This window comes from Colossoma macropomum, unplaced genomic scaffold (genome assembly GCF_904425465.1).
Source record: "Colossoma macropomum unplaced genomic scaffold, Colossoma_macropomum, whole genome shotgun sequence".
Taxonomy (NCBI): domain Eukaryota; kingdom Metazoa; phylum Chordata; class Actinopteri; order Characiformes; family Serrasalmidae; genus Colossoma; species Colossoma macropomum.
Window position 1 is genome coordinate 11,029,109 of NW_023494810.1, and position 14,040 is coordinate 11,043,148.

Here is a 14,040-nt window from a genome sequence, read left to right on the forward strand (position 1 = left end):
GCTAGCACACTATTTAGGGAGTACAGAGCCTCTTGGGGTTCAGCCTGGGTTTGACGCGACTTCTGACTGAAACATGGACATTTGAAGCATGTAACACATTCAAGTGACATTTTTAGACTTTTTTACAGTGAATCATACTGTAAGTACTTTATTTCAAGCCTATGATATTAATGATGGCTGTTGGCTATCTTTTAGCCTTTTAGCTAGCTGACCAGCCTAGTTTTAGTTAAGAACATAAGTCACCAGCCCCTCAGTTTAAACAAAAAAAAGGGTTCTCACTCTGTCAGTACACTCGGTGGTACCTGCAAGCAGCATCAGAGTTGTCAAATATTATTCCATTAACAGCACAAGGAGTTTTCGTGCCATGACATAGCAAAACAGAATTTAGTTGTTGTGAGGTGGTCACAGTTGATATCATATATCATAAATTCTACAACGGCTTCGAATGCAGATCAGCCAGTGCCTGACTATGCCTGTTGGAGTAAGCCTTTATAATAGTTTATGTATGTTTATGTCCTACATAAAGCTTAGGAAGGTGTCATGTGGCCTTAGGAGATATCACAACACATCATTGTTGTAATAAGAGCTTCCGTTTCTTTTGGTCCATTCATCATGAAATTTACATACAATGTAAAGGGCAACAGGCATTTTCAAATTCTGTAAAAAACTGAAAAATGATGAAAATGGAAATAAAAGGTTTTCTTCCGACAACAGTGAAATATATACATAACTTTTACTTCACTGAAGGTCTACAAGGCCCTGAGGGCTCCCCACTGGATACTTGTACTTTTGATCAAGTAATATTTTATCTCAATATTTCTCCCATTTTTACAGTGAATCATACTGTAGGTACTTTATTTTAGCTGCTAAATCTGAAATGGTAACTTTACAGCTGAAAGAAAAACATCTTTATTTAAATTTATATTAGTCCACTGATAAATAAAAGAGAAATAAGGTTTTTACATGGGAGTGACTGTTACTTCCATAGCAGTTATTACATTTTTAGTGAATTCACCTTTTGTATGTACCAAGTATTTTGATAAAGTGTCTTGCCCACAGCCCATAAATTGGATATTGTTGCAGGAAAACGCAGCACACCTCAGCATTTTAGTTTTATCTGTATTCTACAGTTTCTTTTTACCATAGCAGCCCCACATGGGGGTATCTGTCACTCTTAGAATCCTTGTGTTTACTGTCAGAGATGCTGTAGGTCCAGATGTGTGTATGTAGCTTAAGGTCATCCAGCAAACAACTTGTCCCAGATGGTGAGCAATTAATTTAACCCTAGAGCGCAGAACTGACCAACGCATTCTTTTGTTGGCTTGTTACCAAAAAAGAGTATTCTGTCATGAATAGTTGACAGTGCTAAGAAAAAGAACATGCCATTAATCCGGCCACAAGTGAGACTTGCAGTGTAAGTTTTTTTCTGAATGTCAGAGAAATAATGTATTAATGTATCTAATAATGTAGGTTTATGAACATCTATTAAGAACCAGTATTTCATGCATAAATCATTCTTGGTGGATTGGTGGAGAATGTGTGGTATATGGTTCTGTATAGACCTTTTTTGAAAATGGTTCTATATGGCACCAAAAAGCGTTCTTCTATTGTTATAAGCTTGACATTGTAACAATTAAAGAACCCTTTTTGGTGCTATATAGAACCATATTCAACACATTCTCCAATGATCTGAAGTACCATTTCACCATGCAAAGAGACATGCAAGCATGAAACTACACAGAAGGTTCTACACTGAACTTTTCCCTTTACCTAAAGGAATGAAGAACCATCCTCTCTGGGTGGCACCACCCACCACCACCACCGCCCAGTGTGGTGCCATCCAACACAGGTATCTATTAGCTGATGTAGAAGAAGAGGGCAGTTATTGTTCTCCTCCAAGCGTGTTGAGGCGTCTAGTAACGTACATGGACATGAATAAATTGAGGAGAAAGCTGCATAAAAATAAACAATAAAAGTACTAATAATTTAATATTAGATAGAACTAATAGATTATAGCCCATAGAAGTCAATTTTAGGATGGCTGACATTGAGCCTATTGTAAAAATGGATAGAAATTCTAAAGTATCTATTCTTAACTCTAAAGTGCCATCCTAAAAAGCATGGATAGAAATGGTGTGTCCAGGCAGGCTGGCCATGTTGTTATGGTACATAATCTGTGTCAGCAAAGCAAAGCAGAAGAAGCTCCTTTTTTAGCTGAAGAACTGAGGTACTGTATTTAAAGGTCACATTTCCACTGCAGGCTCAGTAAAAAGGGTCAATAAAAGGGAAATTCCTCTAACTTAACAACTGCACTACAAAAGAAAATCCTTTAGGAATTCCTCAATCTAATAAAAAAAAACCTTTGCACCTCCTGAATGAGATCCTTTAGGGCTCTCTGCAGTGCAAATCTTTGCCAACACAGACACGATAACGATGTTGGAAACATTCTAGAGGTTGAAGTGAATAGTTTCCTTGAATAAGTCTCCAAGCTGTGATTAAAAAATGGTGGGAAAGTTTCCACTTTAGGCTTAGGGTTTAGAAATCCTTTAGCTGTGAAAGATCCGGTCCTGCATGGATATAGAGTCCTTGAGCACGGCTCTTGAATGTTTATTCTCTTATCTAATGTTCCAGCAGTTGGCAGGGTCCTAGCCCCACCTAGCGCAGGCCAGCTCATTGCGGGGTGTTGAATAGATAGATTTTCATTCACTACAACTCTGCAAATTTAATGTTAATTTAATACCTTAATCTGCCTACATGTGGCTACACTTCAGTTATCATAACTTACATATCATCATTGCTGTAATAAAACCTTCTAAATCTGAACTGGTAACTTTACAGCAGGAGGAAAAACATCCTTAGTTTGAATGTATGGTAATCTCATTTATTCTGTAATCATCTCCACACGTCCATTGGTAAATAAAGGAGAAATAAATAGGGATTTTGCTTGAGAGTGACTGTGTCACTTCCTTAGTACTTACTGAATTTGTTGTAGTTAATAAATAACAAGCCTGAAGATCAATAGGGGAATGATAAGTCTGCAGTTTAAGGGGTTAATTTCCATGGTCAGTTATAAATAAGAACAGATAACTGAGATGTTTTTTTTAAATATTAAAAGCACACAATTTTTCCCAAAACTTACATTATCTCCTTTACTTTTAGAGCCCATGGTGAGTAAAAATGATGTATCATGCTGAGGTCACCATTTCTGCTTTCTAAACAACATCATTGTGCCATGCAGTCAAATTCAGATCCACACTGCTGCATTTAAAGTGGGAACATTCTTTTTAACACTGGCACTTAGTTTGTAATGTTGCTTCCTAAGCAGAGTACAACAGAATTCATAAATTATTCAAATAGTCCATTTTATGATTCGACCAAAAAGACATTTCAGACTTTTAACTCATTTGAACTTTCGACTAAAATCCTTTTGCTTTGAGTGAGCCCATATCTTAATTAAGTGTTTTTTTTCTCTTTTTAATATATCGCTGCTGTCGGAACAAAACTTTGTATCGCCAAAATGGTAACTTTACAGGTGAAGGAACAAACATACTGTACTTTTAATGTAAGTCAGTTTCACCAGAGTTTTTCCAAGTAATTTTGGGTCATTTCTTTTGGTCCATTTATCATGAACTTTAAACACTTTGTAAAGGGTGACAGGCATTTTCAAATAATGTCAAAAACTGAAAAATGACAAAAATGGAGATACAAGGTTTTGTTCCGACAGCAGCAATATATTGTTGAAACATACTTTATCCATCTCACAGTGTCTTAAGAAGTACAACTGAGTAAAAGTACACATACTCTACTTATAATTCTTTTTGAGTAAAAGTACTTACTTGTGAATGTACCTAATTAGCAAATGTAAGTGTACTTCATGTTGTTATAGATGTTATATTAGCACTTTCACCTTTGATACTTCAGTACATTCACAAGTACATGTCTTTTTTTGGAAGAAATATAGGTAGAATAGAGAGGCAAACTAGAGCTAGTTAGAGTCATAAAATGTCAAAAAACCTCTATAATTATGTTAATTTCTGGTAGCACCCCTGTGTATTTGTTGTAGTATGTTAGCATTTAGGTCATATTTTTGTCCATTTTATATTAAATGCGCACATTTGAAGCTTGTAAAAGACATTGCATGTTTTATTTTGAAGAGAAATATTAACATATATTTTACCTTCTCTCAGTTTTATAGTGACTCTCAGTTATGTAGTTTTCTATTTCTAACAACTGAAACACACTGATCAGACTATCTAGGACTTCTTGACATTTTTCTCTCAAAACTGATCCTGTAAATGTGATGCAAATCAAAACATGATTGGGTGGTTCCACTGTCAGTTGCCAATGACACGTTAGGCCTTCAGTTCTGATCCTGAAGGTCTAACCAGTAGCAGAGGTCACTTGGCTGAAAGACATTGCATGTTTTATTTCTAAACATCTAGATACAACAGAGCAAAAAAAATCCAGTGGGTGTTTCAAAATTTGAAACCTTTTGTTTCCAAACAAAACTGAACAATGAAATAGGTGAATTACTACACTACTCGAATTTCAATACAAGAGCAAAAATACCGCTGTTGTCGGAACAAAACCTCGTATCTCCAAAATGATAACTTTACAGAAAAAGGAAAAAACATACTTTACTTTTAACGTAAGTCAATGGAACCAGACTTTCTTCCAAGTCATTTTGGGCCATTTCTTTTGGTCCATTCATCATGACATTTACATACAATGTAAAGGGCAACAGGCATTTTCAAATTACGTAAAAAACTGAAAAATTATGAAAATAGAGATAAAAGGTTTTCTTCCAACAGCAGCGAAATATATACATAACTTTTACTTCACTGAAAGTCTACAAGGCCCTGAGGGCTCCCCACTGGATACTTGTACTTTTGATCAAGTAATATTTTATCAGAATTTCTCCCATTTTTTTTCCCTTTACTGAAACACAGGAGTACCCCTGATATTAAGCTAAATCTGCTCCATATGAAGACATATGTCTTACCTTATGCTACGTTGCTCTCAGATGGTTGAAGGTAAAGGGTTAAAGTGCAGTCAGACATATGAATGTTGTCTCAGGCCAGGTTAGTAGAGTTCAGCCTAATGAAAAGTATGAGGAAAGAGTTTCAGGTAATCACCATAACGACAAATAACCTTGGCAGATATGATAACTGTGAGAATGTGCACACCTGTTAGCACAGCCATGGTGGAAAACATCAGGCTACGAATGTACCATTCCTCGCCGTCTGATGGTATATAAAGCACCGGCGGAATGGTCCTGTTATGTGAGAGTTCTGAGCAACCGCAGGCATGCTAAGATTCCTCTTGCTGAGTGTCCTCGCCGCCCTGGGTAAGTCACCTCTCTCGTACAAGCAAGGAAATTAGACACGTTTTCAAAACAGCCTGCCAATCAGTTGAGCAGATTGTGCCAAATGTCAGCTGGCAAAAGTTAACAAAAAATGTATTTTTAGTGTATGATGGGCCAATCTTGGAAAATTCTTGGTTGAGACTGCATCAAACTATCACAGGTCCATTTTTCAGACCCAAATTAAGTCTAAAGCCTAGGCTAAAACAGATTTTCAATGCCAAAACACAACTGCTATCACAGTTTGGTCCAAGAGTAGACTTTATGTTTTAACGCCAGGGCAAAAAGCAACCATTTCTGCCTTTTAACTTTCTATTCTGTATAAAATTTCAATATATAAAGAACATAATTTGTGTCACATACTAAATTTTTTAATAAGAAAACATGAATAGCACTATGCTTCATAATACGGTGGCCGACATTTGGCCTCAATGCATGCCGGACGACTTTAAATCGTATGTATCAAAGCACACCATTCAGCATTTTGTCAATACTATGTTAAATTAAAGCCATATCGAGACCACAGAATGCCAGAGTAGATGGCATGTGGCTTAAATTTAAACAGAGAAAAGCAGTCAGTGCTTAAGATAAACAGACAAATGTTAACGGTCTGTTACTTCAGCTAATGTTACTAGCCTAGTCTTCTTCTTCAACACTAAACAGCGAGTTTGAGAGAGGTAGTACACCAACACCGAAAGTGATCAATTATGTTGAAAGTTTTATTTCATTAAATTTATAAGAAAGTAAAAATGAATATGATCTGCTACTTGATGCTACATGCTACACTATGAAGCACAATCCTATCGGTGAGCAGTGGCCTTTACAGTCCACCCAATAGTGCAGCAATAAAGGGGACTGGGCGTAGAAATTAATGAGTTAAAGGAGACAAAGACTCTGTGTATGAATGTATCACCACAATACCTTAGATTAAACCATGTCTGGGAAGCCAGCCCAAAATATGTGCACTGAAATGCATTAGGGATATATTATTATGCATTCTGAGCACGTGTGTTTGTTTGTGTGTGTGTGTGTGTGTGTGTGTGTATAGTGCTGGCAGAGGAGAGGCCTGAGCCTAGGTTTCTGGAAAATGTGGTTGAGAGAGTTGTGGGTGGAGAGATTGCCCAAGCCCACTCCTGGCCCTGGCAGGTAAACTACTCTTTCATGGGAGGCTGTTGCAATCAGGTCTACACTGCTGGAGACAGAGTGTTTCCATAGAAAAGTATTCTAATGGTATCACATTCTACAGTGAAATGAGGAAAAAATATCTTACGTTTTTTACTTCAAACTCTAGGGAACATCTTAATGTGCTTTTGTTCGGCGAAAGTCCAAATAGCAGCTAACATTTATGAAGCACTTTGTGGTGTAATTGCTGTCCCATACATTGTTGATGGGGGGGGGGGGTTGAGTGCGGTGCACATTATGATACAGGCTAATGATAGAAAATTTAAATACTTTTTTAGCCATATAGATTGTCCAACCATATTGCACTTTGTTAGTCATATCGGAATTTTTTTTTCCATTTTTTCTTCCCAAATTTAGTCGTATCCAATTCCCCCCACTAGTTAGGACTCCCCCAGTCAGACAATACCACCAGCACTATGAGGGCGAAAGCTGGCACAGGCTTCCTCCGAGACCTGTGAAGCGCCACCATATCTTTTTGAACTGCTGTGAACGCAACATTATTGGACAGCACTCAGAGAACACTAACTGCCAGTTCTGTTACGTCAGCTAAGGCTAGCATTGCGCTGAGTGTTGGGGGGGAGAAGTGGAGCCATTCTACCCATCCAGAGAGAGCCCAGAATTGTGCCCTTTTGGACTCCTGGCCACAGACCCTGATGATAGGGCCAGCACTTAGATTGTTGCACCACTCGGGAGCCCCTATATCGGAGTCCTTTAACTCACTGTTTTGTGTGCTTTATTTTTACACTACTGGACAAATGACAGCTGCTCTTTACATCATGCGAATATTTCATGATAAATAGACTAATAAAAATGATTCAAAATTATACAGAATAAAATTTCTTTACATGTGCATTCAAGATAACTCCTTAAAATCTCAAGCATATTACACCTTAAGGCTTAATTTTCAGCTCTTTAATCACAATTTAGTGTTCATTTTACACTTGGACTCTTGTGTCTCAGATCTCTCTGCAGTACTTGTCTGGTGGCTCCTACTACCACACCTGTGGAGGAACTCTGATCAAGAGGCAATGGGTGTTGACAGCTGCTCACTGCGTTGACACGTAACTAAGACCCCTCTGCTCTATTCAGGCTAAAATTGGTTATTAAAAGATCATGTTTCAATAGCTGGAGATATGCTTGATCTCTTAACCAGGAAATGTAAGAGCGCAAAGATCATCGTTAATGATCTCTACTGTCCAGGGCTTTCAGGCAGCTCAATGCTGTACACTTTATACACGGTCTAATGAATGAATCCACATACAAAGGCAGTCAAACGAGGACTTTTTTCTGTTTTTGATCTTTGCAGCCAGAGAACGTGGCGTGTTGTCCTGGGAGATCATGACATCTACACTCATGAGGGCTCGGAGCAGTACTTGAGTGTTAGCAACGTGTACATTCACCCCAACTGGAACTCCAACAGTGTTGCTTCAGGGTACAGGAACATCATACAGAAGCCATTCATTACCACTGCCATACAAAAGTTTGGAGTCACTCCTCCATTTATTTTTTGCTATTATATAATTACATACAAAATGTACATTTAAATATGATAAACTAGACACCAGAAGGTACTTTAGATGTTTTAATCAAGTATTTTGTGCAAAACAAGACATTATTCACTAAACCTAGCAGATTCTATTATATGTATTAGGGTTAGATTTACAATAATACCTCTTAATAATAAGTATTTAAAATAAACTCATCTACCTGATCATAGGTAGGTGATCACCTTTGAAATTTGAAGCATTGTGGATATTAATTTCATTATAGCTTCACTCTCAATGTTATGAAAGCTTGCTAAGTCATTTTAGACTACTAATTCTTTGCAACCTATTTTACATGGCTACAATATTAGCATCATTTTATACATGTATTTGCAACCAAATTGTTTTTATAAGGTTAGAAACATTGATTTCAAACTTTTGAATAATGATTTTGAACCTCTGTCCAGCAGAAAGAATTAATATGACGACATTTGTAATAAATATCAGGCCTTTTTTGGTCCTCAAGTGCCTCCGCAATTTATCAAAAAGCATGATCTGAGACCCAGCCTGAACATACTCGAGCGTGAAAACAGATTAAGGATCCTGTTGAAATAGCATAACACGTCCTTAAGATTAACTGTGCCGGATTCACAGTAATAAATCTGGAGTCTTTTCTTTTGCACTCAGGTATGACATCGCTCTGCTCCGTCTGTCCACCCAAGCTACCCTGAACTCCTATGTCCAGCTGGCTTCTCTGCCTCCCTCTGGTCAGATCCTGCCCAACAATAACCCCTGCTACATCACCGGCTGGGGCCGCACTCAGAGTGAGTGATAACAAGCCAACATCCGTGGCTGATATTATATAAAGAACTTAAGGTTGTTTTCATTGAGATTTACTGAGAACATAATGTCCTTCATCCTACACTCTAAAAGGAGAATTCTACTTACTTTTCTATGTAAAGTAGTTTTCCATGTCCATTTAACTACATTGTTACGATGTAAACAAAGTCCTTTAGAGTGCTTTGATGTGAAATGCTCTGTTCTAGAGAAAATGCCCAAGTAAGCATTGTCTGAGACATTGTTTTACAGCAGATTTGTCTGGCAACTTTATTTTTAAGAATATAGCCAATTAACTCATCTTCTTGTAAAACACGCACAGGGTCAGTTATCCATTTCCTTTGGAAGAATAGAAAATTAGAACACTACAGCCAAAGGGTACCAATCTGGACAGAACACTAGACTCCATATCTGATAAGAGAACTGGCATATTATTCTATATAGCAAAGAAATGCATCTTCCTCAAATGGAACCAACAAAGACCTCCAACATTTAATTTGTTAAAATAAAAATCTGGAGTGCGCACTTATTCTTTAAAAGATAAGGGGGCTATCTTTCTGAGAACATAGGACCCCCTTATGGATCTCTGACCAACTGCCCAGCCCAGACTATGTAGAAAAGAGACACATGTACTGTAACAGTAAAATGTTATTTTCCTCTTCCTTTTTCTTTTATAACTGTTTTTAAATATTTCCTCCTAACTATTTATATATTTATCTATTTTCTTCTTTTCTCCCCTCAGTTCTATGTTCTTTCTTGGTGTTAAAAGATGAATATAATTGTAAATAATTGTAAAAAAAAGAAAAAAAAGAAGAAGAATGTGGTCAATGAGGGGTTGCTTTGCATGGATCACAAGCCTCAATAAATGAGTTGCAACTTGGTCACCAGATGTTTGCACCACACAATGTCATCATGTGTAAAGCCTAAGTTCTACATGTTGGTTCTCTCTACAGCTGGTGGTCAGCTGTCTGCCAAGCTAAAGCAGGCCTATCTGCCCGTGGTGGACTACAGCACCTGCTCCAGCAGCAGTTGGTGGGGCAGCACTGTCAAGAACTCCATGGTGTGCGCCGGTGGAGGCAGCTTGTCTGGTTGCAACGTACGTTGTGATGACATGACTTGAAATGTCTTACATCTTAACCAATAGGAAATGGACCCACCACGAAATTGGTGACATCAGAAAGAATAGATATGCTATATGCGGTAACTGAATAATAAGCCAGTTTAAGAGGTTAAATCTTTTCTTTCTTATATCAACATAGGGTGACTCTGGTGGCCCCCTGAACTGTCAGGTGAGCGGCCAGTACGTTGTCCACGGAGTGACCAGCTTTGTGTCCTCTCTGGGCTGCAACACCCAGAAGAAGCCCACTGTCTTCACCCGTGTGTCCGCCTACACTGGCTGGATCAATGGCGTAAGTGACCTTTCATGCAAAAGTCAAAAGACTGACTATGAATTAGCGCATAAAAATATAAAGGATAATGAATGCACCTCGTGAATATTATCACTGTATGTACTCTGTAATAACACTGGTGCAGCTCACTATGTAAGCGTCTGCCTCTTAAAAGATTCTGTAAGAACATCTTCTGTATTTTTTATGCCTTTAGAGTCACAAGGACAGAGCTATTTTATTTGCACCTCACACCATGTGTCAAACTGTAATTCTTCAGCAGTCAACAATGGTCTGTATCTTCAGTTTCGCATATTCACATTTGTGTTTTTTCCCCAAATTTCAGATCATCGGATAAATTGGATGGAGGCAAGAGCGACATCTGAGCTGAGAAGAAATGAGACATGCCCTGTTCTGTTCATCTTTAGCAACGGACACAAGAACCTGCAATAAACACACTTTATCTGTTGAAGTCAGTCTTGGTCCTGGTTGTTTTTGGATTATAACAATGTTTTTGTAGATCTTTTGTATAAGTTAAAAAACAGGTAGATGGCCAGACAGACAGACAGACAGACAGATGTATTTTATTGATCCAGAACTGGAAACTGGGAACTTTCTAATGAGTCAAAATGTTTCATTCATATTTTTGATACTGATCTCAGTTAAAACACAGTACCAACAGGAGTTTAATGTCAAGTGTGGGAGAAAAAGGCTAAAAGGGTAGAAAAGGGCAAAAGGATAATGATCTTTATCTAGACAAAAACACAGATGCCTCCGTACATATTTTGTGTATTTGGCTCATGTGTCCATTGGTCAAAAGACTTTTCCAAACATAGGCAAGAAACATCACCGATCAAATTCCAAAAGATGTCTACATGAAAAATATTGACTACTCAAAGATGTTTAAACCACTTTAAATCAATTAAACAGGACTGACCAAGCAGTAACAAAATGACCATTAATAAACACTGACTCACTATCAACTAAACTTGCTTTGCCCCCAGTGGAAATGGGACATTCTTTAGAGGAGGAGCTACAATGCCAGAACATCTTCCTTGTGCCAAAAGCATGAACTCTGCTTGAAATGCATCATTTAATATTTCACTGTGGATTTTATCTGATCCTACCATAAATAAAGAATCCTCCTATCCACACATCACAGTTACTGAATTAAGCTAGATTACAAAAAATAAATAAATTAAAAAAATACTGATCAAAACTCCACCTTCACGATGAATCTAGCAGTAAGAAACAGGACCTGATGGACCATAAAAAGCCCATTTATATGCATATGCATTTTTGGCATGTTTTTACGTTTTTTCCAGTAAAGTATTTTGAAATATTTAAAAAGTTATGTACCTAATGTCTAATTTTAACCTAGATGAAGACAACTGAGAGTCATGGTAGATTCCAAAGTAGCCAATAAGACATATTTGTAACTACACTCAACAAACCACTGTCCCCTGCCAAGGATGGTGACCATCACATGGTATTCTGTTATGAACAGTCCCAGATCCTCAAATCATGGGCCCATGGGCACAAATGTTCATTTTTTTTTGGCTACTTTTTTTTGGACAGTCAGGGAATTTATTATGATATTACAGCAAGTTACACAAAGCCTATGCAGCACCACGATGGCAGCACACTGACAGCAATGTTGGACACATCACCACTATTAGTGCAGTGTTTTTTCCAATCGAAACAAAATAATTGCAATACTACACCAACAATAACAAGATCACAAATATAAACCTGACACATACATGAACCTAAAAAGCCTAACCTTCAAACATCCTAGCTAAAGCATACCTCAAGGCGGGCATGGAAATTATTTATCTATTTATTTTCATTTATGTCTTACCTCTGATAACTGACGACGAGGACAATGGAGGTTTTTCTTTAACTAGGGTGGCTGACATTTCATATTTGGCTTTAAAATAGGCATCCTCTATTAGGTCTCGCCTTTACAGCTACTCCAGCCACATCTTTTACAATTCTGGAGCTCCAAATTCAAAGCACATTCAAAGGAACTCTAGTTCATTGCTAAAAAAAACACTGAGCATAAGAGCATAACTGCAACCAGAGAAGTTACAATGCAGGAGACAGGTCACTGGTTGAAATATGAATGGGAAAGCTCATAATGCTCAACATGCCTTCCGTTTATGGGGTAAGTCCTGCTCTTCAATAAAAAGAGCCGCAAGCAGGAAAAGCTCCCTCTCAGCAGTGCAGTCGCCAGAACAACCCGAAAAAATGTTATTTGAGCCAAATGTTGAAACCACTTATGAGATTTTTGTCAGTTTTTATCAGTGATTTATATTTAAATATATTTTTAAAACTCTAATTTGGCCTTCAGTTTAGAGTATTTTGGTCTCTTCCCTTTCAAAGAGACAGGAGACTGGTCTTCTATGGCTGGAAATAACTGCCCGCAGCATTGCCAAAATTTCTTTACTGTAACACAAAGACAAAAAAAATTTGCAATGTTCCCATTGTGCTGCTACCATGAGTCAAAACAGCTGTTTAAATTTCTCATAATTGCTCACAAGGGCCCACAGTGGGCACGCGTCCAGCAAACCCACTGGATGATCCGAGCCTGGTTAAGGACTGTGGAAAATGTTCTCACTGTTTGTTTTGTAGTATTCAATTGACTGAACTTATCAACTGCCAAAGTAAGTTCGTAAACTGCATATGTCTCATTTACTACACAACAGGGACTTGGACCTGTCACAGTTGTTGCAAGTATGGATTAATTTTGTCTGACATAAAGGTGACGGGTACTGATTAATGGTATGGCATAATGTGACACCAGTTGTCAAGAATATATAATAAAGCATTCACTAGTGGTGTTTGAATAGCCCACAAGTCACTAAGGCTGCAATGTGAGAAAAAAGGTTTCCACAGAAGTAGAACGTCTCAGTATATCCAGCCTCTAACAGCACAGGAACTGAAGTTCATCAGGCTCCATTCTTCTCTTTTTGGTCTAAAACGAAATGCTAGAGTCATTGCACATTAACGCACCTACTGCCAGCCTGGTCACAGCATGGATTTCCATGACAAAATTCAGAAATGTATTTACGTATGATTTTTTTTCAAAATGTGTCCTACTAAACTGCATCTTAACTGCTTACAGAACGACTGAAGTCAGCTGAAATATTTACTGGGCATAAACACAACACTAATAACAATCATTTTAAATCATCTGATTAATAAATGAATGTTAATAACTTCCCAAGACAATATTATGTGGTATTCCTACATTCTAATCAATGAATTACTTATTTCTGCTTGCAAAAACGTAAATTCCAAATGGCTACAAAAAACTAACAAAGCACACAAGCAAACATTTATAGGCCTCTTTACCTTGTCATATTTTCCCAAAAGGGCCTATTTCCATCAAATTCACTTTCCTGAATAAGAACGTGCCTGATTAACATATAAAAAATATCCTTCATGACTTAATGATTGCTTTAAACATGATGTATTTGACTTGAAGCTCAACAAAAACACATGGAAAACTGTAAATAGAAAAACACTGGCTTTCCAAAACAACCTTTATAATGCTCCAGACAGTCTGTATTCTCTTTGAGAGGTAATTTAGACCAAATCAGACTAAATTATATGGCAGTTTATTGCTCAACAGGTAAGAAACAATATTTGTGAGAATCTCCATTTTGGAATATTATGGAATTTAAATATCTCTCTATGTTGCAATTTTTAACTACACTGTTTGAAATAAAGGTTCCGTGCAGGTACATTTTTGTTCATCAAGGTACAAACAGCATAAATGTTCTCT

At 37.5% G+C, this 14,040-nt stretch overlaps 1 protein-coding gene across 1 annotated transcript; it reads left to right on the plus strand.

Annotated features, from left to right (window-relative positions):
- Positions 1-5,190: 5,190 nt before the first annotated feature.
- On the plus strand, positions 5,191-10,726 carry LOC118799395 (elastase-1-like). Its single transcript, XM_036559235.1, has 8 exons — positions 5,191-5,347; positions 6,411-6,508; positions 7,505-7,605; positions 7,851-7,976; positions 8,716-8,852; positions 9,819-9,961; positions 10,125-10,274; positions 10,597-10,726. The coding sequence occupies exons 1-8, from the start codon at positions 5,308-5,310 to the stop codon at positions 10,606-10,608; spliced, it is 807 nt and encodes a 268-aa protein (XP_036415128.1). The 5' UTR covers positions 5,191-5,307; the 3' UTR covers positions 10,609-10,726.
- The last annotated feature ends 3,314 nt before the right edge of the window (positions 10,727-14,040 follow it).